At 53.4% G+C, this 26087-nt stretch overlaps 1 protein-coding gene across 1 annotated transcript in view; it reads right to left on the bottom strand.

Moving 5' to 3' along the window:
* LMNA (lamin A/C) overlaps positions 1-24131 on the bottom strand; it is a 31130-nt gene extending 6999 nt beyond the window's left edge. Inside the window, exons 1-6 of the mRNA XM_059490142.1 lie at positions 23699-24131; positions 2337-2493; positions 2057-2182; positions 1409-1579; positions 1183-1308; positions 442-662 (exon numbers count right to left, since the gene is read on the bottom strand). Coding sequence (XP_059346125.1) covers positions 442-662; positions 1183-1308; positions 1409-1579; positions 2057-2182; positions 2337-2493; positions 23699-24048 — 1151 coding nt within the window. The 5' untranslated portion in view covers positions 24049-24131. The remainder of the gene's footprint in view (positions 1-441; positions 663-1182; positions 1309-1408; positions 1580-2056; positions 2183-2336; positions 2494-23698) is intronic.
* Positions 24132-26087: the final 1956 nt, after the last annotated feature.

The following is a 26087-nucleotide window of genomic DNA, read 5'->3' as shown; positions in this document are numbered from 1 at the left end:
CCAGAGGAACAGCAGCTGCCTCTCCTTCCACTGGATCTTCAGAGGAAGAATACATCCTTCTCTACAGGACCCCCTTGCTCCAACAGAGCCACACCTGACACTTCAGGAGGACTGCAGCCACAATTTCAATGGGACTGCCACCAACACCCTGACCCACAGGTGTCAGGTTGGGTTCTGACTCTGTCAGTGTTGTTCTAGTGTACTGCATTGTTTATTTTATCCTTTTTTATTTTCTTTTCCCTATTAAAGAACTCTTATTTCCTGCTCCCATATTTTTGCCTGAGAGCCCCTTAATTTAAAATTTATAGCAATTGGAAGAGGTGGGGAGGGTTTACATTCTCCATTTCAGGGGAGGCTCCTGCCTTCCTTAGCAGACTCCTGTCTTTCCAAACCAAGACAGACCCTCATGGCCCAGAGCTGGGCGCAGCACCCTGGGCTCACCGCTCCTCCTCGCCCTCCAGCAGCTTGCGGTAGGCGTTGATCTCCATATCCAGGGCCAGCTTGATGTCCAGCAGCTCCTGGTACTCATCCAGCTGCTGCTGCATGCGTGCCCTCATCTCGGCCATCTCCCGCTCCTTGTCGGACAGCAGGCGCCGGTTGGTCTCGCGTTCCCTGGCCAGGATGTCCTCCAGGTCGTGCAGCTTCGCCTCCTTGGCAGCCAGCTGTGGGGAGGAGACAGATTGGTCTCCTTGAGCCAGGTCTTATAAGCTCTTGGAGGTCTATATGACACCTGAGATAGCTCAGCCACCTCAGATGGCATCAAATCGGCAGGGTGGCTTCTGTGGTGGTTTGGAAACCGAAAAATTTCAATAAAGGCAAAATAACAGCTCTTTACAGAGAAAAACGGAGCCAGGGGTAAGAGGCTTTTGCTCCTGGTAAAACACCTCAAAAAAGCAATTAGTTCCTTTGTTCCCTTCTTTTTCTAGTAAATTGCTTAGGCGAGACTTTTTGGCTTCTGTCCAATTGGCTATCCTTAAATTTGAGGTGACGCCCCCAAGGTCCTACGAGGTGTCTTTTCACCCAGTTGAGGAGAGAAACTTCTGGGCTTTTTTCCTTTTTTTAAGGAGACAAAGGATAATTTGGTCACTCCGTCAACAGGGGGCACATGCCTACAGGGAGGGAAGGTGAGGGCGAGCCACTCCACCTGGAACCATCCCAAGGAACCCTTTGGTCTCAACCCACCTGCTTCTGCAGCTGGCTGACTTCTGAGGACAGGTTGTCAATGCGGATTCGGGTCTGCTGCAGCTCCTCGTGGGCAGCACCCGCCATGTTGCTGTTCCTCTCAGCTGACTGCTTGGCATTCTCCAGCTGGGGAACAGGACAGGGGCATCAGCACCTCATCACCCGCAGCCCACCCGCCCTCTTTGGGGCTGGAGGGACGGGAGAGCGGCGTGGGGGATCTGCTCACCTTCGCCCCGTAGGTTTTCTCCAGTTCCTCCTTGTACATCCTGATCTGGGCCTCGTGCTGGCTGCGCAGCTCCTGCAGGGCCTCGGAGAGTTTGCTCTCAAACTCGCGCTGCCGCCCGTTGTCGATCTCCACCAGCCGCGTCTCGTGGCGCCGCTTGGTCTCACGCAGCTCCTGGGGACACCAGGGGACACTGGCTTGTCACAGACATGTTTTAGGAAAAATCCTTTTCTTAGGATTTTTTCCTCCTGAGAAGCTGGGAGGCCTCAGGAACAAAATGCAAACAATGGCTATCTGCTGCTGTGGAATGCAACAGGTGCATCTGGGATTGGTCTCATGTGGTTGTTTCTAATTAATGGCCAATCACAGTCAGCTGGCTCAGACTCTCTGGTCAGTCACAAGCCTTTGTTATCGTTCTTTTTCTATTCTTAGCTAGCCTGCTGATGAAATAATTTCTTCTATTCTTTTAGTATAATTTTAATATAATATATATCATAAAATAATAAATCAAGCCTTCTGAAACATGGAGTCAACATTCTCGTCTCTTCCCTCATCCTAAGACCCCTGTGAACACAGCCACACTGGGTCACCTCAGGGAGGGGACACAGCACACCCAGTGGGGGTGATCCCACACAGCACATCCCAGCTCACCTCGCTGTAGATGTTCTTCTGGAATTCCAGCTCCTCCTTGAGAGTCTGCAGCCGGTTCTCGGCATCCACGCGCCGCAGCATCTCATCCTGCAGCTGCTTCTTGGCTTCGCCCAGGGCGCTTTCCAGCTGCCAGGGGATGGAGAAGGAACATCACAGAGGGCTCTGGGCATGGCTGGGGAGCCACCACCCAACTGCATCTGCCCCACGGCCCCTGGCAGCCCCAGGCAGGGGGGGAAAAGGGATCCTTGGGTCAGCTGGAGACAGCTCTGCCACTGCTCACCTTGGCCACTTGTCCTCTCAGGTCTCGCACTTCATTTTCCAGGTTTCTCTTCTCACCCAGGGCTGTGGAGAGCGCGGCCTCCTTGGAGTTAAGCAAAGCCTCCACGTCCTTCAGGCGTGCCTGGGCAGTCAGCAGGTCCCCTTCCTTCTTGGCATTCCTGCAGGGCAAAGGGTGGCACAGGTGAGTGGCACGGCAGGAATAATCACAGTCATCAGGAAATGATGGAGCTGCTTTGGTTCAAAGGGACCTTAAAGCTCATCTTGTTCCACGCCCTGCCATGGGAAGGGACATCTTCCACTAGACCAGGTTGTTCCAAGCCCCGTCCAACCCAGCCTGGGACACCTCCAGGGATCCAGGGGCACTCACAGCTTTTCTGGGCAACCTGTGCCAGGGCTTCACCACCCTCACAGGGAAAAATTTCTTCCCAATATCCCATCTAACCCTGCCCTCTGGCAGGGGGAAGACATTCCCCCTTGTCCTGTCACTCCAGACTCATGTCTGAAATCCCCCTCAAAATTTTCTAATCCCTCTAAGTACTGAAAAGGACTCCAAGGACTCAGCAAGCTTCTCGTCCACCAAAACCTCCAAGTTCTTCTCCTAAGGGCTGTTCTCAGAAAAGCCCGAGCACAAAGAGTGTCACTGCAGCCCCTCTCTGATCACTCCCAAAAGGGCTGCACCACTGTCCCTAAGAACCACCCACAAGGGGACCAGCACATCCCAGTCCAGCTGGCTCAGACTCTCTGTCCAAGACACAAGCCTTTGTTATTCATCCTTTCTTCTTCTATTCTTAGCCAGCCTTCTGATGAAACCCTTTCTTCTATTCTTTTAGTATAGTTTTAATATAATATCTATCATAAAATAATAAATCAAGCCTTCTGAAACAGAGTCAGATCCTCATCTCTTCCCTCATCCTCAGACCCCTGAATACCATCACACTGTCCCTGACCTTTGCACTGCCCCGAGAGCAGGGTCAGCCCCCAGGCCCCTGCACAGACCGAGCGTCCTTGGTTGACTCTATGATGCTTTTATTCCCCATTGTCTTGTTCTGTTTATGCTGAATAATAAGTTTTGCACCTTTAAGACTTGTTGCAGAGAGTGAAGGAGGGGAGAGAAGAAGCTCAGTTTATTTTCAGACACTGCATTCCTCCTCCACATTCCTGCTCCTGACTGTGTTGTCTGCGGATGGGCAGACACAGGACAGACCTCTCTTTTGCTTTTAGTTAGTTTAGCTAGCTGAGGCAAAGAAGTTTCCTGGATTATGGGGTTTTTCCTTTTCTTTGGAGCTGTTTAAACCTGCTCGGGACTGAACACCCAGCAGAGCACCTGCAGCTCCACCTGTGGCCACCAGGCCTGGCCTGTGACATTTCCAGCACCGGAGGGACTGAGCAGAGCCGGAGTGAACTGAGCTGCAACCTGGGGATGGGGACTTTCTGAGTTTGTCATCTCTTTTGGAGCAGCAAGGGGTTTTATTGTTTAATATTATTTAGGTTTTATTATTTAATAAACAAATAAATTTATTTTAAATAATAAATAATTATTATTTAATTTTTTTTTCCAAGGAGGTGTTTTCTCCCGGACCAGTTGTGGGGAAAGGCCAAATGAATCTGCTTTCCTAGAGGAGCCCCTTTGGCGGTTCTCTCCCAAATTTTGCCTGAACCAGGACAGTAAGCCAGACCCTCTGTGTGTGGGTGTCAAGATTTGAACACCTCACTGCATGGCTGAATAAAACACCTGTGGATATTATGCAAAGATCCTTTTTGTTTCCTTACTATATATTTTTTAATATATAATATAATATAATATAATATAATAATTATATATAAATATATATTTATAAAATATATATTATATATTATATATAATTAATACTATATAATATATTATATAATATTAAATATTCTATAACTCTATAATTCTATAATTCTATAATATAAATTATATTATATTATATTATATTATATTATATTATATTATATATTTTTACATATATAAATATAAATATAAATATAAATATAAATATAAATATAAATATAAATATAAATATAAATACTATATATTTTTATACTATATATAATTTTTTTATTTCCTTACTATACTAGCAGCTATTCAGGCTTCTACACAGCATGGCATGGATCTGTGCCCTGAGGGGTGGCAGAGGCCACAATGGCATGGGGCACTCAGGTGTGTTAGCATGGCGGAGGCCACCATGGCATGGGACACTCAGATATGTTAGTGTGGCTCAGCACGGCGTGGTTCAGCTCTGACGTGGGCCTGGATGGTGGAGCAGCAGCTGGGGAGGAGCTGGAACTGCCCCATGGCCAGTGCTGCCCACTCAGGTGCCCAGGCAGAGGAGTGTGTGGCACCCGTGCCAGTGCCAGGAGTCTGGGGACTGTCCTGGAGCAGCCAGGGAGCACCAGGGGCTGGGACTGCCCTGCTCTGGCTGTGCCTCGCCATTCTCAGGATCTTTTGCTGGTTGAGAAATGTTAAAAGCCTCTTTTCCCAGCCTGGCTGTTGAAGAATGAGTGGAGCTCTTCATTTCTCAGTCTCAAGGTTGTTTATTGCGTCTTATCTATAAAAAATTTTCTCCTGCCCTGCCGAGGTTCATCCAGCAGGACAGTTCCAGGCACTCTGTCTGCCCCCAGGGCAGTGTTATATCTTTGTACTAAAAACTACCTGTACAATATTTACAATTACTTCCCAATACCTGTCACCTGTGTTAGACAGTGAGCTTCCACTCTAAACCTATCTAAAAGTGCCAACATCACAGCAGAAGATGGAGGCCAAGAAGAAGAAGGAGAAAGGCTGGACATGCCCAGATCCCTCCATCTTGCCCCCTGAACCCCCATTCTAAAAACCCCAAAATCTACTTTTTCACCCCATGTTAACTTCACTATTATTCTACCTAAACTGTTGTGGCTTGCAGACCTTCATATAAGATTAGTAATTTGCTCCAGGGTTCGTAATCAAAACCACAGGTGTTTTGTGCTTCTGAGCCCCCTGGCAGGGGTCCTGGCTGCTCTGGACAGCCTGAGGGATGTCCTGGGTTCCCACAGAGCTCAGCTGGTGCTCCGTGGGTGCAGAGCTGTGGTGCCTCAGCCCCCCAGCCCACCTCTGCCACCACCATCCTGGCCCCCCTCTCTTTTCCAGCCTGTCAGAGCCGCTCCTCATCCCCCGCCGTGTGACCGGGGAACCTGATCTGACTGCACACCCAAACACAGCCTGGAGCTATTTCGGTCGTTCCTATAAAAAGAAAACACCCAAGGGCTCCCCAGCAGCCACCAAGGCTGAGCTGGGACTGTCACCCCTGCTGGGGCCAGGAGGGAGCACCAGAGCGGGGACGCGGCAGGGACAAACACAGGGAGTGGCTGAGGCAGTCTGCCCATCCCATGGCAGCACCAGAGCCCATCCCATGGCAGCACCCAGAGCTCATCCAGATCCTATCCCATGGCAGCACCCAGAGGCCATCCCAGAGCCCATCCCAGAGCTCATCCAGATCCTATCCCATGGCAGCACCCAGAGCTCATCCCATGGCAGCACCCAGAGCCCATCCAGCGCAGCATCCAGAGCCCATCTAGAGCCCATCCAGAGCCCATTCCATGGCACCATCCAGAGCCCATCCAGAGCCCATCCAGAGCAGCATCCAGAGCCCATCTAGAGCCCATCCAGAGCCCATTCCATGGCACCATCCAGAGCCCATCCAGAGCCCATCCAGAGCAGCATCCAGAGCCCATCCCGAACCCATCCCATGGCAGCCCCCAGAGCCCACCCAATGGCAGCACCCAGAACTCATCCCATGGCACCATCCAGAGCCCATCCAGAGCCCATCCCATGGCAGCACCCAGAGCCCATCCAGAGCCCATCCCGAGCCCATCCAGATCCCATCCCATGGCAGCATCCAGAACCCATCCAGAGCAGCATCCAGAGCCCATCTAGAGCCCATCCAGAGCAGCATCCAGAGCCCATCCAGAGCAGCATCCAGAGCCCATCCAGAGCCCATCCAGAGCAGCATCCAGAGCCCATCCAGAGCAGCATCCAGAGCCCATCTAGAGCCCATCCAGAACCCATCCCATGGCACCATCCAGAGCAGCATCCAGAGCCCATCCTGAACCCATCCCATGGCAGCCCCCAGAGCCCACCCAATGGCAGCACCCAGAACTCATCCCATGGCAGCATCCAGAGCCCATCCAGAGCCCATCCAGAGCCCATCCCAGAGCCCATCCAGAGCCCATCCAGAGCCCATCCAGAGCCCATCCCATGGCACCATCCAGAGCCCATCTAGAGCCCATCCAATGGCAGCATCCAGAACCCATCCAGATCCCATCCCAAGCCCATCCAGAGCCCATCCCGAGCCTATCCAGATCCCATCCCATGGCAGCATCCAGAACCCATCCAGAGCAGCATCCAGAGCCCATCCATATCCCATCCCATGGCACCATCCAGAGCCCATCCCATGGCAGCATCCAGAGCAACAGGCATGGACCTGGGAGCAGCAGGACAGAGCTCCCAGACTCTCAGATGAGCGATGTTGGAAGCTCCTGGATTGGCCAGCAGAAGATTTCCCTGCATTTCTCTCTGTTTCCTGACCCGAGCCAGCACGCAGAAGCTATTCTGTTATTTTGGGTTTCAAAGCCCCAGGTTTCAAAATCCCAGGCTACTGTTTTTAAGTGCAAACCTCCCTTCAAATCCCAGGATGTTCCATGTCAAAAAGAGCAGGAATTCCCCTTAAGGACAGTTTAAAAAACCCCACAATTCCTACACGTACAGTAACGAAATTCAGAATCACTTAAAGTGCTGCTGGCAGGAAAAGCAGAGCCCAAGAGCCTCTGGGAATCTGCAGACTTTTTCTTGGAAGTGACTGAAGATCTGCCTTCTGCCTTCCTTTCAATTTCTGAAAGCTCCTTTCCCAGCCCAGAACACTCCTTATTGTGGTGCAAAGAGCCCAGTATAAAATGTTGGATTTGTAATGAATTCTAGAATGTATCTGTGGTTGGATTTTCATATTTTAGTGTTTGAGGCTCTCAGGTAAGAGGGTCTCAATGCTACGCACAGAGTATGATTTCATAGCCCATAAATTCCATAAAACAGCCTCTTTTATGTCTAAACAGCATTTCAGCAGTCTGGAGAACTTGGAATTTTGCCCACAGAGGAATAACTGACCAAGAAATGCTGCTTTTTCAGGGAACCACAGTCCCATTTGCTGCTGGATCCTTCCTGTCCAACCCCCTCCTTTTTGTGCCAGTGACTCACAGGACAGGAATGCCAACTGGGAGTGGGTCCCAGGCTGCTCCAAGGCTCGCTGAGTTTTCCCATCTGGCCCTGGCTCAGCCCCCTTGGCCAGCGTGGCCACCCCAGCACTGCCCTGTCCTTCCTGAGGAGTGATGGGGCTGCTCCTCATCCCTGGGGTTTGGGGCTGCTCCTCATCCCTGGGGTTTGGGGTTCTTCCTCATCCCTGGGGTTTGGGGTTCCTCCTCATCCCTGGGGTTTGGGGCTGCTCTCTGCTCATCCCTGGGGTTTGGGGCTGCTCTCTGCTCATCCCTGGGGTTTGGGGCTGCTCTTTGCTCATCCCTGGGGTTTGGGGCTCCTCTTCATCCCTGGGGTTTGGGGCTCCTCTTCATCCCTGGGGTTTGGGGCTCTTCCCTGCTCATCCCTCGGGTTTGGGGCAGTTCTTTGCTCATCCCTGGGGTTTGCAGCTGCTCTCTGCTCATCCCTGAGGGTTTTGCTGTTTGTTTGGGTACAGCTGGAGGACTCTGGCTCGTTGGGATGGGGCTCCAGCATCACCTGGATGGTGTCACTCTTTCAAGGGACAGCAGCTCCATTGACCAGGGACAAACAGAGGGGAAAATGCTGAGGGTTACCCTCGTGCCTGCAGCAGATTTGCCTCTCCAGGGACCAGAAGCATCCAGGGTTCTGTGCATCAAGCCCCATAGTAAATCCCAGACTCAAAGACAAATCCCTTTTGCTTAGAAACCTGTTGTGCTCAGCTCTGGGTTCCACTGTGAGGAGGAGAACCAGGAGCTTGGAGCTCACCAGCCTGAGCTGAGAGACAAATCCTCTCCTGTCCCCTGTTCTGGGGGTCCTGTGAGGCTCCCTGGGCCTGAGCATCTCCCCCAGGTTCCTTCCACACACACCCTGACCCCAAAGTGCCTGGATGAGGAACCAGCACACAGGTGAGTCCTCTCTGGCCGTGTTCAGGCCAGCCCTGCTGATCCCCGGGTTTGAGTTTTCCCTTCTCCTGCCCTCAGGTCCTGCTTTTATTCCAGGGAAGCCTCACAGGCTCCAGCTGGCGCTGGGCTAAAAATAAAAACTTCCATGGCAGCTGTGTCACTCCCACCTCCCTGGAGAGCAGGACGAAGGCAGACCTTCCTCCTCCTCCCCAGAGGGTTGCACTGGCCTCTGCTAGAGCCTGCAAGATCCCAAATCCCCCAGTGAAAAGGGAAGCAGAGAAAAGGGAAGCCCTCCTCATTCTGGAGGGCTGGGTGCCTCCAAATCCCACAGGATTTGATCCCCTGTGCTGCGAGAGCCAAGGGTGAAAACAACCCAAGAGGAGAAAAAACAACAGAGGCACCAAATCCTCGAGAAACAAACGTCTCAAGAGAAAAGATGGAGGGAAAAGGGGCCCCAAGGCATTTTATTTTTAGCTTTTAAAAGCAGGAAGAAGGAAAAAAAAAAAAAAAGATTGAAAATTGCAGCTGAGCTGCCAGAAAATCTAAATGTTAATGGAAAGTTGGATCTGCTCTGGCTGCGCTCAGCACAGGCAGACACGAGGCTGTGAAGCCAGAGAGGGCTCAGGGATCTGCTGCTGCTCCCCCCTTGTCTGCCCCAAAATCCCAGTCAGGAAACCTGGAAATCTGGGCTCTCCCTCTGGAAAAGTCAAGACAGGACAGAGCTGTTGGAGCAGCTCCAGGCATGAGCCCACCAGGCTGCTGGAGAGATGCCAACCCGCTCCGAGATGCCACAGCCCACTCGGTGCATTTTGAGGAAACGCTCTTTGGTTTCCCTCGCCACTGTGAATCCCCACAAGTGTTCCTGAAGCATTGTGCACTTTGATCAATGAGTGGGATGGAGCTTGTAGAGGCACAGTTCCCCTCCCTCCCTGCCTACCCAACTGCAGCTGCCCCACCCTGGAAAAGCTGCCAGCTCAGGGAACTCGCTGGCTCCTGCCCCATCCATAAATCTTCATGGAGCTCTGCAAATCCCCCCTCCCAGACTGCAGGTCCCAGTCCCACCTGGCTGCCAGGGCCCACAGCTGCCTGCTCCTGGCTATCCCAAAAAACACATTCACAGCTTGGGAATGTGACAAACGCATGTATTTCATGATTGGCTTTTTGCAAATGTTAAAATGAATATTGTATGTGTTGTTTTAGAAAGTAATGCTGTATTGATTCTCTTAAGTCCTGTGTTAAATATAGTTTTAGGTTATAAAAATTGTTAAAATAGAAACAATGCTATGTAGGATACTTTTTAAAAGAAAGGACTCGCAGCGAGACAGCAGCCACAGGACACCTGAATCTTTCAGAGAAAAAGAATTTATTGCTCCATTATCAGAAGAAATGAACTTCTTCCTGCCTCAAAGGTGCTGTCAGGATTCAGAGGAAGAAGCTGACGATGACCAGACAGAATCCTGTGTTTGAATGGAATTTATGCATCGTGTATGAAGTGTATGAATATGCAACAGGCTGTTGATTTTAAGGGCTAATCCTCTGTTAACGTGGGTCCTTTTTCGGGCTCGTGCTGCCCAGAAAAAGATACCTGGACATCCATAATTCTTTGTATTTATTGTCTCATATTGTCCTAATTCAAATTGTCCAAATTATTATTACTCTAATTGTATTACTATTTTCATAACCATTTTATTACTATTAAACTTTAAAAATTTTAAAAACAAGCGATTGGCGTTTTTCACAGGAAGGAGTGGCAGTGTGTGCCCAGATTGCTGGGAGGACCCAAAAAATCTGCTTTGCTCCTCCTTGGGCAGTTTGCTCTCATGGCACTGCCCCCAGTGCCAGGGATCTGTCCCAGGATCACCAAACACTGTCATGGTTTGACACTGCAGCAATGCCAGTGCCCCCATGAAAACACTCTCTCCCTGGTGTCTGCTGTGAGATGTGACCAGGAATAGAGCAAAGCAGGCTCCAGCTTAGGAATAAAGAAGAGAAGAGTTTATTAACCTACAACTATTTGTTAAAAAAAAAAACAACAAAACCACACACAGAAAGAATGAAAACCTTCCAAAATACATTCCTTCTTTCCTCACCAAATTTCCAGTACATCTATCTCTCAGATCACCAACTCTCAGTCCACTACCCCCCTTCAGATAATCAATTCTCAGCTCAACAAGGAGTGAGGGGTCTCTCTTGTATTATAGGCTTCTTCTGGAAACACAGTGAGACCTTGTGTGTTTCCATGTCACCCGTGGCACCGCGTCCCACCCATGCCAGGGACCGTCACCCCACTGCAGGCCCTGCTCCCCACTCCCAGGGCTTGTTTTGTTCCCCCATCCCAGGGAGCAGGGGCCCCACAGGAGGAGGAGAGGCAGAGCTGGAAAAGCTCTGCAGTGGGGCAATGGGAATGTGGCAAAGCAGCTTCTCCCAGCTTGTGACTCATCCGTGCCGCAGCAGCTCTGCCAAATCACCAGGATAAACACGGGCTGGTCTCCATGCAGGGGAGCTGGAAATAGCCAGCATGATGCACTGCAAGGACAGTGTCTGCACGGAGCCAGCATCCTGTGGGGCACCAGAGGCAGCTGGGCATGCCAGCCCCAGCTGTGCGCATGGAAACAGCCCCCACATCTGGCACCAGTGGTGCCAAGGACCCTTCCCCGTGCCAGGGTCGGTGCTGGCCCTCCTGATGCACTCATGGCATGCTCAGCCATGGGGATGAGGGGCTTGTCCAGCTCCACGTGGAGCACAAACAACTCAGTGGCACCTCCCAGGAGCTGGGTTTCCCCTCCTGGAACTGGGATCTGGCCTCTCCTTGTGCCCTTAAAGTGAACCAAAACTGCTGCTTAAAATGAACCAGAACTGCTGCCTTGTTGGGAACCAGGACAAAGCCTGTAATGGGGAGGCAAAGAGACACCCTGTCTAGGACACCCCAAATCCAAGGTGTTCTGAAAATGAACCAAAACTGCTGCTTGAAATGAGCTTACAATGAGTTAAAAATTAACCAAAACTGCTGCTTCATTGGGAACTAGGACAAAGCTTTTCATGGGGAGGCAAACAGACCCCCCTGTCTAGGATTCCCCAAATCCAAGATGTTCTTAAAATGAACCAAAACTGCTGCTTAAAATAAACTTAAAATGAGCTTAAAGTGAACCAAAACTTCTGCTTAAAATGGGCTTAAAATGAACCAGAACTGCTGCTTAAAATGACCCAGAACTGCTGCTTTATTGGGAACCAGGACAAAGCCTTTAATGGGGAGGCAAACAGGCCCCCCTGTCTAGGACTCCCCAAATCCAAGGTGTTCTTAAAATGAACCAAAACTGCAGCTTAAAATGAACCAAAATTTCTGCTTAAAATGAGCTTAAAATGAACCAAAACTGCTGCTTCGTTCGGAACCAGGACAAAGCCTATAATGGGGAGGCAAACCAGCTCCCCTGTCGAGGACACCCCAAATCCATGATGTTCTTAAAATGAACCAAAAGCGCTGCTTAAAATGAGCTTAAAATGAACCAAAACTGCTGCTTGAAATGAGCTTAAAATGAACCAAAACTGCTGCTTAAAATGAGCTTAAAATGAGTTTAAAATGAACCAAATCTGCTGCTTCTTTGAGAACCAGGACAAAGACTTTAATCGGGAGGCAAACAGACCCCCCTGTCTAGGATTCCCCAAATCCAAGATGTTCTTAAAATGAACCAAAAGTGCTGCTTAAAATGAGCTTAAAATGAACCAAAACTGCTTCTTTGTTGGGAACCAGGACAAACCTTTCATGGAGAGGCAAACAGACCCCCCTGTCTAGGACTCCCCAAGATGTTCCTGTCCCTCCACAGCTCCCACCACCAGGAACACATCACCAGGGAGCTGTGGGTGCACACCTGACCATGCTGGTACCCCCAGGAATCAGCCACAAACGTCCTTCTGAAGGTGTGGAGAAGCTTTTCTCCTGCTGGATGCACCAGAACAAAGACCTGTCACCCTTCCTGCCACAGGAGAAGCCCTTCAGCCTCAGCAGCACCACACCAGCCACGCTCTGCTCAAGAGCTCCAAGCACATTTCTGACAATAAATAGAGTATTAATTGTTCAGAATTAACAATGCTGCAGCTCAGTGCTGGCTGGGGAGCCCCAGAGTGGCTCACTCCCTGTCCAGGCTGTCACGCCAGCTGGTGACTCACCAGCAGCTCGAATGGAAATCCCAAATCACCAACCGACACTGCTGCTTGGGCTGAGTCCCCCACAGCAACAGCCCCTGGGTTTGGAGGGGGCTCCAGAGCTGGAAAAAGGGGTTTTAGCCCTTTTGCCACATGGGAATCATCAGGGGAATGGGAAGGATTTGGTTCTCTACAGCCCACGTTGTGTTTTTGGGGGAGGTTTGTGTCAGGCATAAATCTGTGCACAAAGGGCAGGACTTGTCCTCCAAGTACACATCACAACACCCCAGTTTTGTGTCTGCCAGAGCCTGGCTGCCTGGGAGAGCCCCTGCCAGCTGTAGGACCCCATCTGCTGCCTGTAGGACCCCCTGTTACCCATGGAAATCCATTTCTCAGCTGCCTGGCAAAAGCTTTTCCAGGGTGCAGCAAACCCCGGGAGATGGATGCAAAGAGGATGCAAAGCGCAAGGAGGATCAGCCCTGGAGTCCCCAGTGCTGGGGGCAGCACAGGGAGCCCAGCAAAAGGAGGGCAGGATTTCCCTGTGGGGAATTTTGCCACCAAGCCCTGGGTTACCTGGAACGGGCCTCCAAGCCTGGGGGGGGGACATGCAAAGTGCTACCAGTTGAAACTTGATTTAGCAAACTGGCTCAGTCCCAGCTCTGTTAGCAATCCCTGAAGAGCTTGGGGATTACATGGCACTGGGAAAACCTGGCTGGTCCTGAAGAGCTTGGGATTACACGGCACTGGGGAAACCTGGCCAGTGTCTGTGCACGTCCTGAGGGGGGCTGAGCCTGGTGTTTCCCTGCTTGAAAAAAATTGCATTTTCCACTGAAAAAAGTCACCAAACACCTCAACAGGGTAGTGGTGGAGCTTCCCCCTTCCTGGAGAGATTTAACAGACAGGTGGATGTGGCATCTGGGGACATGGTTTAGTGGTGGCCTTTGGAGGAACTCAATGGTCTTGGAGCCAAACTAAATTATTATATGATTTTATGTCTTTATGAACCTGACCTATGATTATTATATTATTTTTAATTATTATATGATTTTATGTCTTTATAAACCTGAATATCTCAACTCCTCAGAAGACCAAACATTGGCCAACCCCACTGCAGCCCATGCTCAGCACAACCCAAACCCATCCATTCCAAACATGCCACCCTGCCTTTTCCCAGCTTCCCATGAAATATTGAATTGGGTGAGCTAAATGACACTTGATGGTCTGGGATTGAATCATCCTAAATATAGATTAAAGCAATAATACCCCATATCAAGAAGAAGAAAGTTGCTAAAATTTTTGGAATTGAGCTGGAAAATGAATTTTTTTAGACACAACTCAAATATGTCAATACACCACCTTCCATGCTGCTCAATTCAATTCTTGCTCCTTCTGAGGGCAAGATTGCAGTAGGAGAGACAGGAGAAAAAAAGCTTTGAGATCACGGAATATCCTGAGTTGGAAGGGACCCACAAAGATCACAGATTTCAACTCCTGCACAGGACAGCCCCAGAAACCCCACCATGTGCTTGAGGGCTTTGTCAGCTTGTTTTTCCCAATGCAGAATTTGCTAACAGTTTGCAGTGCTGTCTATTGCTGACTAAAGCCAAAGCCTTTGGGAAGAGGAGGCAAGTAGGAAATTCCAAGTCTTTATACCAGTACTCTGAACATTCACCATTTTAACAAGTCAGATTTGTGCCATAAATACAGTTAAATTACGTGTTAAATAATAACAAATTAACAATTAAGTTTTGGACTGGATGGAATTGAAGGAGTTTTGCCCAGCCTTGACTATCTTACTCCAAGCCAACTTTTGAATAACTGGGCTAAAACTTAATGGGAAAGTGGTGGGTTTGGTGTTTTTTATCACCCAGAGCAGCTCTGAGTGTTGCCCCTCCATGGCAGCCCCAGAACATTCCGTTCACTTCAACACATCCCAAACCCATAAACCAGCACCTCAAAGGATGAGGACAAAGCAGAGATTCCCGGTGTTTCCCTGGGAGATTGGGCACGGTGGGAGCCTTACAAAGGCAGTTAAAAACAGGGAGCTGAGTCACCGTGTTAGTCATGCCTTCGGGACAGGAGCACTGGGGGGAAACAGCCCTAAACCCGTGTTTAGCTGGGAGCTGGCAACACAGCCAGGATGTGCAGCAGGGATGCAATGCCAGGGAGGCAATCCCAGCCCCAGGAGCAAGGAAACATGCTGCCACTGGTGCAAATGTGGCTGTAATTCCCTTCTCTCTGCTCACACGTGCAGCTCCTGAGCCCAAAGAGGGGTGGAAAGGATGTGGAGGTCGCTCTGTGCCTGCTGCATCCTGATCCACAGTGGAAACCTGTGCAAGCTGGGACAAGGCAGAAAGGAGCCAAGAGAGGTAAAACAGCCCCAGGAGCAAGGAAACATGCTGCTACTGTGCAGATGTGGCTGTAACTCCCTTCCCTCTGCAGCTCCTGAGCCCAAAGTGGGGTGGGAAGGATGAGGATGTCACCGTGTGCCTGCTGCATCCTGATCCACAATGGAAACAGGGCACTGTGCAAGGTGGAACAAGGCAGAAAGGAGGCAAGAGAGGTAAAACAGCCCCAGGAGCAAGGAAACATGCTGCCACTGTGCAGATGTGGCTGTAACTCCCTTCTCTCTGCTCTCACATGCAGCTCCTGAGCCCAAAGTGGGGTGGAAAGGACGCGGAGGTCGCTCTGTGCCTGCTGTGTCCTGATCCACGATGGAAACCTGTACAAGCTGGGACAAGGCAGAAAGGAGCCAAGAGAGGTAAAACAGCCCCAGCAGCAAGGAAACATGCTGCCACTGTGCAGATGTGGCTGTAACTCCCTTCCCTCTGCAGCTCCTGAGCCCAAAGTGGGGTGGGAAGGATGAGGATGTCACCGTGTGCCTGCTGCATCCTGATCCACAACAGAAACAGGCCACAATGGAAACAGGGCCCTGTGCAGGGTGGGACGAGGCAGAAAGGAGCCAAGAGAGGTAAAACAGAGGATGAGTTCAAGGCCTCCTTTTTCTCCTCAGAAGCAGCAGGAACTCACTGTGTTTTTCATAAACTGGGTACGCAAAGTTTCTGGCCAGCAACATTTGCTTGAGAAACAAAGCAGGGGATTGTTGGCTCCAGATGCCACACATACTGCTGGGAACAAAAGGGTTTGCCAGGCTGGCTCCAGCAGCAGATAAAGGCACACAAGGTGTTTACATTGCCCACAAGGTCTGTTTGCATGTGGCGGTGACAGTGTTGAGTCACTGCCGGCACAGGGAGCTGCAGCTGCTGCTGGGGTGGCTCTGGGGATGGACAGGGACAGGATTCCAGCAGGAAAATGTGGCTTAGCACAGGGATGAGCAGCGAGCAAGGTGCCTGGTGCTCTGTGCCACGTGCTGCCAGCACACCTCTGCCCGCTTTCCCTGCAGGGACAGAGCCCAGACCTGCTTGGCACGTGGGCAGGAAATCAGCACTTCCCCACAGCAAGGGCTGCACTTGTGGCATCCCTAGAAAGCAGAATTCAGCCCCAACTGGTGCTTGCACAGAGCTGCCTGTGAACAGAAGCACTACGAGATGCTCCAGCCTCACACACCCACCACCCAAACCCACCCCAGTCTGGTTTATTTGCCCTGGAACTGCAGAGCTGAGGCTGGGTGGCACAAAGCAGCATCTCTGCCTTGAAAGGGGATCCTGGTACCCACCCAAACAGCAAAACACGATGCCCAGGGCTGAGGCTGCTCTCCTCAGTGCTCCCATTCCCCCTAGAGCTCCCAACACAGACACTCAGCTTGGAAACCTCCCCAGTTTGTCCCAGTATAGCCTGGTGTCTGGCAGAGGAGCATCCTGGCAGCCCAGGGTGCTGCTGGGTTGTGTGCCATGGTGCCAGGAAGGAAGGAAGGGGCACAGCAGGGCAGGGGGGGCCCCAAAGCACAGCCCAGAGCCACAGGCTGGGCATGAGTCACCTCCCTGCTCTGATCTGGCACGGGCTGCGATGGAGGGCACACAGCTCTTCACAGAGGGCCATGACAAATAAATATCAGTGAAGACTGGAACTGAGAGGAGTCGATTCTCATCCAGCTCTGTTTGGGTGGAATCAAAAGTGTTAATGGGCAGATGGGCAGTGGGACCAGGGTGTGCTCCAGGGCTTTGTTTGTCACTGGGGCTTTGTAGGATTGAAAAATGATTTGCATCAGGTCAAGAAGCAGCTTCTGATATCTGGGGGAAGCTGTACAATTATTTTCTCTCCTTTTCCTCAGTCAGAGTTGTTACAAAAGGCAGAGTTGGAAGCCAGTTTTTTTTTTTTATTTCTCTTTCTCACTCAAAATTCTTGCATTGCCTGAGGTTTTATCCTGAGCTCTTGGCTGTGATTAAAAATCGTTTAGTGTTGATTGGGATCAGTGAGAGGAAGAGATGGGAGGGGTAAAAGCAGAGGGATGCTGTGTGTGGTCAGAGTTTGGTGCTACAGAGCAGGGAGAGGATCCAAGGCATGGAAATGATCACAGGGATGGATGGAGATGATCCAAGGGATGGATGGATGGATGGATGGATGGATGGATGGATGGATGGATGGATGGATGGATGGATGGATGGATGGAGAGGATCCAAGGGATGGATGGAGATGATCCCAGGGATGGATGGAGATGATCCAGGGATGAAGCAGCTCTGCTGTGGAAAGAGGGCACTGGCAGCTGGCCACCCCTCCGTGCCCATGGGAATGACTTCCTTTGGGAGCTTCCTTTGGGCTCCCAGCCCTTTTTGGAGCCCACTTTGCACCCCCACACCAATGGCTTGGACGTTTGTTTGGGCTCGTGTGACTCACAGGGGGTTTTAGGGAGAAACTGTGTCAGTAAGCTGTTAATAAATAACCACCAGAAAGTGAAAGTTCTTAGCTCCAGTTGAACACCACGGCGTGGTGATGCCAAGCTGTGCCTGACCAGGGTGCTGGCACTGGACTGGGTGGCAGGAGGACGGACAGGAGGACGTGTGTGTGTGCAAAGCAGCAGCCAGAGCGAGTGCCTGGAGGTGGCTTTTGTGCGAGAGGGAGGAGAGACCTCTGCTATCAGAACCTTGCTCCTACAGAGGTGCTTCTGAGCCACTCACAGCTCCGACAGAAAAATGCAACAGGAGAGCCCATGTTTGCTATTGAGCAGCTTCAGGAGACCCCATGTTTGTTATTCTTGAACTTCAGGAGAGCCCAAGTTTGTTATTCAGCAGCTTCAGGAGAGCCCAAGTTTGTTACTCTAGAGCTTCAGGAGAGCCCATGTTATTCTAGAGCCTCAGGAGATCCCATGTCTGTTATTCTAGAGCATCAGGAGAGCCCATGTTTGTTATTCTAGACCTTCAGGAGAGCCCAAGTTTGTTATTGAGCAGCTTCGGGAGAGCCATGTTTGTTATTTTAGAGCTTCAGGAGAGCCCATGTTTGTTATTTTAGAGCTTCAGGAGAGCCCATGTTTGTTATTGAGCAGCTTCAGGAGAGCCCATGTTATTCTAGAGCATCAGGAGAGCCCATGTCTGTTATTCTAGAGCATCAGGAGAGCCCATGTTTGTTATTCTAGAGCTTCAGGACAGCCCATGTTTGTTCCTACCTGGCTCTGCCACCTCTCTGCAGCACCAACGCCAGCAAGGTCTCACCCCATAATTAAAGCAGGTTCAGTACAGGCAGGGCAGCACCCACCCTGTGTGCTGGGGAGCTTTGTCCCTGCTGTTGCTGCAATTCCCAGCTCTGCCAACCATGGGAGGCAGGAATTGAGCGTTGGCTGCAGCCTGGGGGACACCCCAAGCCAAGGGCACCTTCACCTTCACTGGAAATGGTAATTGCTTTATGACAGAGAATGTGAAATGTTGACTCAGCCTCAGCAGGAGCAGAGGCGTCCCAACCCCAGCTGGGTTTTGTGGTGCCTCTGTGGGCTGAGCTCATTGCACCTCATTAACCAACTTCCACACCCTTTGGCTTTCCCCAGCACCCACACAGCCCTGGATTTCACACCATGGCTCGTGGACATGCTCAGACATCCTTCATGTACAGGAACAAGGAAAAACGTGGGGATTTTATTATACTCTTATCAAGGTTGTGGAGTGACTGGGCGAAGCAGAATGGCTTTAAAATGAGAGGACAATTTAGACAAGGTATTGGGAAGAAACTCCTCCCTGTGAGGGTGGTGAGGCCCTGGCATTGCTCAGAGAAGCTGTGGCTGCCCCATCCCTGAGGGTAGCTGAGATTCTGCTGTCACAGAGAGGCTCCTGCAGTCAGGGCTGCAGCTGCCCCTGCACCAGGCAGGGCTGGGGGACCACGCCAGCCCCCACAGTTGTTGAGCCTCACACTGGGGACATTCAGCCCTGGGCAGGGAGGGGAAGGCAGCAGGGGCAGGTGGGCACCCAGGCCTGACACCACGCTGTGTGATGGCAGCTGTCAGCAGGGACAGGTTTAACACAGCCTCAGCTGTTTGGGAACGTGCTGAGCTGGTCACAAAGGAACAGGCTCAGCAAACAACCTCACAGAGAGGAGCAGGATGGTGAAACAGGTAATGCAGCCAGTGGCAGGGCAGTGGGAGGTGATTCCCAGCTCTCCCTGAGCCCACTGGGCTGACGCTTCCTGGGGAATCCTCCACCACAGCTCTAATTTTGGCCAGGAGCAGAGGGAGAACTCTGGTGACTTCCTCCTTTCCTGGCTGCCAGCAGCACAAAAGGAAGCTACCCCTCCCAAAGGGCATGAATTCAGCAGAATAAGGAGCTGGCAGCCGTCCCACATGTCCCACCCTGGCTGTGTCACCTTCTCTGTCTGCCTCCCTGAGCACCACACAGGGAGCTCCCCGTTCTCTGGAGTTTGAGTGTTAATGGGACTCAGACAAGTCAAGTGGCACGTGCAAGGCTGAAAAAACACTTGTGGCAGCATGTGAGCCCAGGCAGGCTGGGATGGATCCCTTCCCACAGCAAACACAGCCCTGACTCTCTTGGCAATCGTTTCTCTTTAATCCCCAGCTCCAAAGAAAAGGTTCTTAATTTTCCAGAGTGCATCCTTTCATCCTAAATACATCTGAGACAACAGGATATCCCCTAACTCCCCTCATTCCCTCGGAAAGGTGAGGGGATGAGCTGTGACACTGGCAAACAGCAGTGGGAGCGAGGTCACAAACCAAAACTGCTGGAGCACGTTTCTCTGCCACAGTTTTTTCTTGGAAAAAGAGGGGCTGGATGTTTGCACAGGCAAGAATCCCTCTCCACTGGGAACAGCTAATGAAAACCTTCTCCTGGAAGAAACTTTTTGCCACAGAGCCCTGCAGCGTGCCAGGAGGGCCAGCATGCCCAGCCACCCTCAGCTGCTGGCTGCACATGTCAGGGGACACCCAGGGCTGCAGATTCTGGGGGGCTGGCGTGCTCAAGAAGGTCCCTGAGGGCCACGAAGGTCTGGATCAGCCCAGCCCTGTGCTGATGACTCCCCCCAAAGTATCCCCAGCTGCACAAGCTGCTCTTTGTTTGCTCAGAAAGGGCAAAGCCTCCTCCCAGCCAAAGCATTCCCTCCCTGGCAGGGATCCCATGAGGCAGACGGGGGAGAAACCCAGGAGCCTGAGGTTTCACCCCACGCAAAATGTTCCAGCACAGGCTCATTGCTGCTGAAGGAAGGGCACGGCCCCCTCCTCCCCCCACCAGCAGCACCGAGCTTTAATTCTTTTTCCTCCCTTTTTTTCAATTGAACAGGTTTTATTTACCTGCTCCTGCCTGCAGGGTCACAAAACAAGGGGCAAAACCCCCTTGGGCTGGGGAAGGTTTGTGGGGTTCTCCTCCTGGCACCCCAGTGGCTCTGCCCTTGGATGAGCTTTCCCCTCCACAACAACGTTTGGGAAAAAGGAGATTTGTCCTCATTAGAGCCAGGGAGGAGGAAGAGGCTCTGCCAAGGCAATGCCTTAATCGGGTTAGGGGCTGCAATTCAGGAAGGCATTGCTCATCAGGGTGCTGCTAACGAGGGCTGGTTCCTGCCTGCAGAGGGGAGCTGGTCACGGTGTGCCCACCACATGGTCACTCCTCACCCTGAACACTGAATTCCTCAGGGGTTTCTCCTGGCATTGAGGGTGCCAAGGGCTGTATTCTACACCCACTGTGTCCCCAGGCTGGGGCTTGCACTGTGGGATGGGACGGGATGGGATGGGATGGGATGAACTCCCATGGGGCAAGGCAAGGGCTGTGGCTCTGTTCATCCTGTGAGTCAGAAGGCAGCTTAAGGAGAGGGAGAAATGGGCAGGACCCAGCAGAGAGCAGCTCTCCAGCCCCATGGAGGTGCCCATGGAGGTCTCCCAGAGCATCTCTCCAGCTCCATGGAGGTGCCATGCTGGAATCCAGGCCCTCCAAGGAGGGGACAGAAGCTTGAGGACATCAGGAATGGGGCATTTCAGACTATTCCTGTCTCTTACCATGGCCGGGGAGGGGATGATGCCGGTGTTGCCAGCACCCCTGAGTCACCAGGCACCCTCCCCACACCCTCTGCCTCGCTTGAATCGTGGCTACAGCACAGCCAGAGGCCATCCAGAGCTGGGGACACAGGACAGGCAGGAGCGCCCAGAGGGGTCCCTTGTCCTGGGGCACAAGCAGAACCAGGCTGCTGAGGGTCCCTGTGCCAAGAGCCAGGTGGGCACTTTGGGGAACCCCTCCTGGATCGCCACTGGCAGTGGGAAGATCCCACTGGAAACTTTCCCGAGAGAAGCTCAGCTGGCCAGGAGCAGAGGGCAGCTCCTCTCAGACCCTCCTCCACCCATGCAGCTCCCGCACTGCTACTGCTTGGACTGGTCTGTGCTAGCGCAGCCCGTCCCCCTGCAGCCAGCAGCTCTTTCCCCACCCCAGACAGAGCACCCAGCACCCGGGGCCGTGTCACATCGTGCCCTGGCATCCCGGCCCCCCACCCTCCCTCTGTGCTGCCGAGACAACCCCTGCGGCAGGCAGCGGCGATGCTGCGGCTGCTGATAACGCAGCCCCGGGCGCCTGCCCTGCCGGAGATACCCGCGCTTCTCCGGGGCTGACGGGCACGCCGAGGGGCGCAGAGGGCTGCCAGTTACTCATTAGCCAAAGTCAAGGACAGCGAATGCTCGGGATGGGCGGGGAGAGCCGGCAGAGCGGGCACATCCCTGCCCAAGAGGATGGCAGGGAGGAGAACGGCGTCAGAACGGGGCCATCCCGATCCCACCAAAAACTCTGACCCCTCCGCGGGGCTGGGCTCGTTCCCTCATGCCCCAAAAATTCGGGGCACCGCATCAAAGTGAGCATCGCAGCTCGGCAGCCGATTGTGCTGCTCTCTGAGCAGCCCTGGCACATCGGGCAGGTGCCCAGGGACACAAAATGAGCTGCAGCCTCCTTGAAAGGGTTTTGGGGTTCAGAGCAGCCCTGGCACATCGGGCAGGTGCCCAGGGACACAAAATGAGCTGCAGCCTCCTTGAAAGGGTTTTGGGGTTCAGAGCAGCCCTGGCACATCGGGCAGGTGCCCAGGGACACAAAATGAGCTGCAGCCTCCTTGTAAAGGTTTTGGGGTTCAGAGCAGCCCCCACACCGCGCCCTAAGAACAGGACAAAGCAGAGGCAGGAATGAACAGCAGCGGCTTCCCCCGCATCTCCGCTGTGCCGTGACTCAGGGATGACTCAACACAGAAACACCCCTGGAAACACCCCTGGCCCCCCGAGCCCACCGAAACCCATTGCTCGAGCACAAGCCGCTCTCCGGGAACCCCCTCGAGTCACAGCACTCTTTCAGAGGATTTATCAGCGCCCAGGAACAAGCACAGCAGCTCCAGGAGCGCAGGGAAAAATTCCTCATCCGTTTCCAGCTCCCAGCTCCCCTCCAGCCGCAGCTGCGGGCCGGGCATTTTTTCCAGCCCTCGAAAGATCGTGGCCAAGATAGTTCTGGGTTTGCATAAGGCAGAAAAAAGCCTTCAGACAGCTCAGCTCCTCCTCTGAGCAGCATCCGGATCCTCGGGATCCGGGAACAGGGATCTGCAAACCGCCTTTATCCGAGGACGAAGCTGCAGCGGCGCACGGGAAATCGAAAGCTAAATATAAACGCGCACAGCTCCAACAGGCAGCACAGTCCCTCCCTCCCAGGTAGAATATTTATGGCATCTGCTAAGGAAGTTAATTTTAGCCTCATTTGGTACAGGCTCAAAACGAGGAGCCCAGAATAAGAGGCAAAAGATCAAACGGAATGAGAGGGGGCTGTCCCGCCACTGCCCAGCCCGAACGCGGCTGCGAGCCAAAGGTGATGACGGAAAGGAGCGGCATTCGGGGAACCGAGCGCCACAGCGACATGTCCCGACACTGCACGGGCTGGCAGAGCCCGGGGGAAGCCCGGTGCCAGCCCCTGCTTGGCCAGCAGCGACATCGGCCAGGGAGCCCCGTGTCCTCAGGGGACCCCAGGGACAGCCCCGAGCAGGGCAGGGTGGCAGCAGGCAGGGGTCCACGAGGGGGCATTTCTGCCCCAGGGAGGGAAAGAAACGAGCCCGGAGGAATTCGAGCCTCGGCGGGAGCGCATCACCCGGTGACAGCTGCTGGGAGGGGGACACGAGCGCTGCCCGCGTATTTCTTCCCCCCCCAAAACCAGGGACCCCACAGAGTGGGAGCAGCTTGGCACAGGGAGGGTTAAGGCAAACAAAAACCTGGAGCAGGTTCTCTAACCGGTGCCAAAGACAGCAAAGGAAAATGGGACGAGCAAGAGAAATCCGTAGGCAGGACAGAGCCAGCTGGCTGGCACCGCTTCCAGGGCTGTGCCGGAGCGTGTTTAGGAATAGCTCCAGCATGACGAAGGCACAGGGGCCGCCAGCCCGGCGCTTGTAGACCCTACCGGGGGCCCAGGACACGTCTGCTCAGCCCCTGCCCCAAGCCACCCCAGCTCCGCTCCCAAATCCCCGCTCCAAGGGCATCCCGGCCAAAGATGGCGCTTGGAAGGAGAGCAGGAATGACGAGACAGCTTCTCTCCTCTTTTGGTCCCTACCACAGACACCCCAGGCCCGGCCAGGCCACGGATTTTTCCTCTCTCCGGGTCACTCCTTCCTCCCTCCCGGCTCCCTGCCAAGCGTGACGGCAGCACCCGCCATCCCCAGGGCACTCACCGCGCTTTCAGCTCCTTGTGCTCCTCCCGCACTTTGCTGAGCTCCAGCTGCAGCCGAGCCCTCTCCTTGGCCACCGAATCCAAGGTCTTGCGGGCATCCGCCAGCTCCGACTCGTAGGCAGCCTTGATGCCCGACACCTCCCGGCTCACCACCTCCTCGGACTCGGTGATGCGGAGCCTCAGGCCGGCGTTCTCCAGCTCCAGCGAGCGCACCTTGTCGATGTACACGGCCAGGCGGTCATTGAGCTCCTGCAGATCCTCCTTCTCCTGCAGCCGCGTGATGCGGGTGGGGGACAGGGGGGTCCCCGCAGCCCCGCTGCGGGTGCTCCTTTTTTGCGAAGGCGTCGCCATCGGGGTGCGGAGTGGAGGCGAAGGGCACGGCTCAGGTCGAGGCGCGATGTCCCCACGCCACCCGGCCAGCTGTCGCGGCAGCTTCCCGCTGGCTCCGAGCGACTCGCTTATATCCCAGCTGGGCTGTTCGCCGGGAGGAGGAGCTGAGGGGCGGCGGGTGGAGTTATCCAAAACCTGGGTGGGGACAGCTCGCATCAGTCCCAGCCCTTCCTTAGGAGAGGCTGGGAAAATGTCCCTGCGTAAAGGGGACTCGGGAGGGCGGATATGGGGACGCAGTTCGGGGAAACCTCCTTGCACACGCTTTTCTGGGGCGATTCCCCCGACAGAGGCTGGATTGAAAGATTGTGGGGACTTGACCAGGGAAAAGAGCACCTTGAGAGGGGCTGCCCTTGCGCTGCGCACCTCCAGGACATTGCTGTCCCACAGGGCAGGGCAGGCAGCATCTCCGCAGCTGGCCCCAGGGTGTGGGGAGTCCTGGCACACCCTGAATTCAGGACCCTGCGGTACCTAAAACTCTGGGGTCCGGGGACACAAATACAGCCCCAAAACGCTCTGTTCTGGGTTCCCCTGATCCTGAGGCATCCCACACAAAGAGCTCTGGGGCACCAAAGAATGTCCCCACTCAGCCACTTCCCTGCACTGGTTTTGCCCAGTTCTCCCAGCACTGGCATTCCCCATTTCCCAGCTCTCCTCAGTGCCAGCTGTGCCAGTTTGTAGCTCCCCAACTTGTGAGCACCCCACCCCAATTCCCTGTTTCCTGTTCTCCTGCCTCCCAGCCCTCTCCAGTCGCACTCAACCCCTCTCCCAGTATCTCCAGCTCCCAGCAGGGGTGATTCCCAGCTCTGTCTCCCTCGAAGCTCTGCTGAGACTCGTGATTTCCACATCTGCCAAACGCTTCCGGCACTCCCAGTGCTGCCAGAGAGACTCGGACTTCATCCCCTTCCCTGCCTTGTGCTGTGGAGCCAAACCCTCCCGTGTGTGAGAAATGGGAATGGAAAATCAACCTCCCCAACCCTTTTACACCCTAGAAATGAGGGGAGGTGGGTAGGGGTCCAGGGCGGGATCCAGCTTCCTCCTGCTTGGAAATTTGGGCTCTGCAGCAAGGAAAAATGGGAAGGCAGCTGCCTTGTGCGTTGTGGAGTCAATGTATGTGAGAAATGGGAATGGAAAATCAACCCTAGAAATAACAGGAGGTGGGTGGGGGTCCTGGGGGGATCCAGCTTCCTCCTGCTTGGAAAGGTGGGCTCTGTGGTAAGGAAAAATGGGAAGGCAGCTGCCTTGTGCGTTGTGCTGTGGAGACAACGTGTGTGAGAAACGGGAATGGGAAATCAACCCTTTTATACCCTAGAAATGAGGGGTGACTGATGGTCCTGGGGGGATCCAACTTCCTCCTGCTTGGAAAGCTGGGCTCTGCAGCAAGGAAAAATGGGAAGGCAGCTGCACCTTGAAGCTGGGCACACCGGCGAGAACCGGAGCACCCCAAAGCACAACCTCCCCCAGGCATTCCCTGCGAGCAGAGGGGTCCAAGGTCAAGGGCAGCGCCAGCCCAGCCGCCCCCGGAGCCGCGGCTCCTCCCGTCCCTGCCGCAATCCGAGCTCAATTTGCTTTTTCGGCTCAGGGAGGGCGGCAGAGCCCCGGGCGGGCTGGGAATGACTCACACAGCAACGGAGCAACACACGCAAACACGCGGGGCACACACGGCACACACGCGTGTGCGCTGGCCGGCAATGATTAACCCGCTGGCAGCCGCTGGGGACAGGGATAGGGAAAGGAGCCGGTAATAATCCAGGGTCAAAACTTTGAAAAGGCAACAGTTCCGTGCTGGGGAAAGGAGCCGGTAATAATCCAGGGTCAAAACTTTGAAAAGGCAACAGTTCCGTGCTGGGGAAAGGAGCCGGTAATAATCCAGGGTGAAAACTTTGAAAAAGCAACAGTTCCCCAGCGCCACGTCAAAGACGGGAGGGGAAAAAGGGAAAAGGGAGGGGGTCAGCTGGGCACAGCCCCCCTGGCATTGCCATGGGGAGGGGTTGGGGGTCGGG

Source organism: Ammospiza nelsoni, chromosome 28 (assembly GCF_027579445.1).
Source record: "Ammospiza nelsoni isolate bAmmNel1 chromosome 28, bAmmNel1.pri, whole genome shotgun sequence".
In the NCBI taxonomy this organism is placed as follows: Eukaryota; Metazoa; Chordata; class Aves; order Passeriformes; family Passerellidae; genus Ammospiza; species Ammospiza nelsoni.
This window is presented reverse-complemented; position numbering and strand designations above follow the sequence as displayed.